The 465-nt window shown below is 53.1% G+C and overlaps 1 protein-coding gene across 1 annotated transcript in view; it reads right to left on the bottom strand.

Moving 5' to 3' along the window:
- Positions 1-168, bottom strand: part of PLPPR5 (phospholipid phosphatase related 5) — a 44,746-nt gene extending 44,578 nt beyond the window's left edge. Inside the window, exon 1 of the mRNA XM_029963230.1 lies at positions 31-168. Within this exon, the coding sequence (XP_029819090.1) occupies positions 31-168 (138 nt within the window). The remainder of the gene's footprint in view (positions 1-30) is intronic.
- Positions 169-465: the final 297 nt, after the last annotated feature.

Genomic DNA, 465 nt, shown 5'->3' with positions numbered 1-465 from the left:
AGCTGGGTCCCTCTCTACACCCACTCAGACCTGTACGACGGGGTGCACGGGCAGAGCAGCTCCCGCAGGGGTTTGCCGGCCCGGCCCGCACGCGGCACAGAGGCGCCGGGAAGCGGCCCCGACACGGCCAACAGCCGCAGCTCGGACGGGGCCGGGAGGCAAAGGCATCGCCACTGTTCGCCGGAGTGGTACAGGTCTCAACATGGAATCACAGAATCAGTTAGGTTGGAAAAGACCTCTGAGATCATCGAGTGCAACCTATGACCGAACACCACCATGTCAACTAGACCATGGCACTAAGTGCCGTGTCCAGCCTTTTTTTAAACACCCGCATGTACTGTGTGTGATTCTGTGACTCTGTGATTTTGCAAGAAAATAAGTCTTAATTTTTTGCTCTGTGGTTTGCCAGACATTTTTATGTAAGCAGTTTTGGACATACTTTGTAATTATATATTAGCAACAGAG

This window comes from Manacus vitellinus, unplaced genomic scaffold, assembly GCF_001715985.3.
Source record: "Manacus vitellinus isolate BGI_N305 unplaced genomic scaffold, ASM171598v3 scaffold_56_pilon, whole genome shotgun sequence".
Lineage (NCBI taxonomy): Eukaryota > Metazoa > Chordata > Aves > Passeriformes > Pipridae > Manacus > Manacus vitellinus.
The sequence above is the reverse complement of the archived record's forward strand: the minus strand, read 5'-3'. Positions and strand labels throughout refer to the sequence as shown.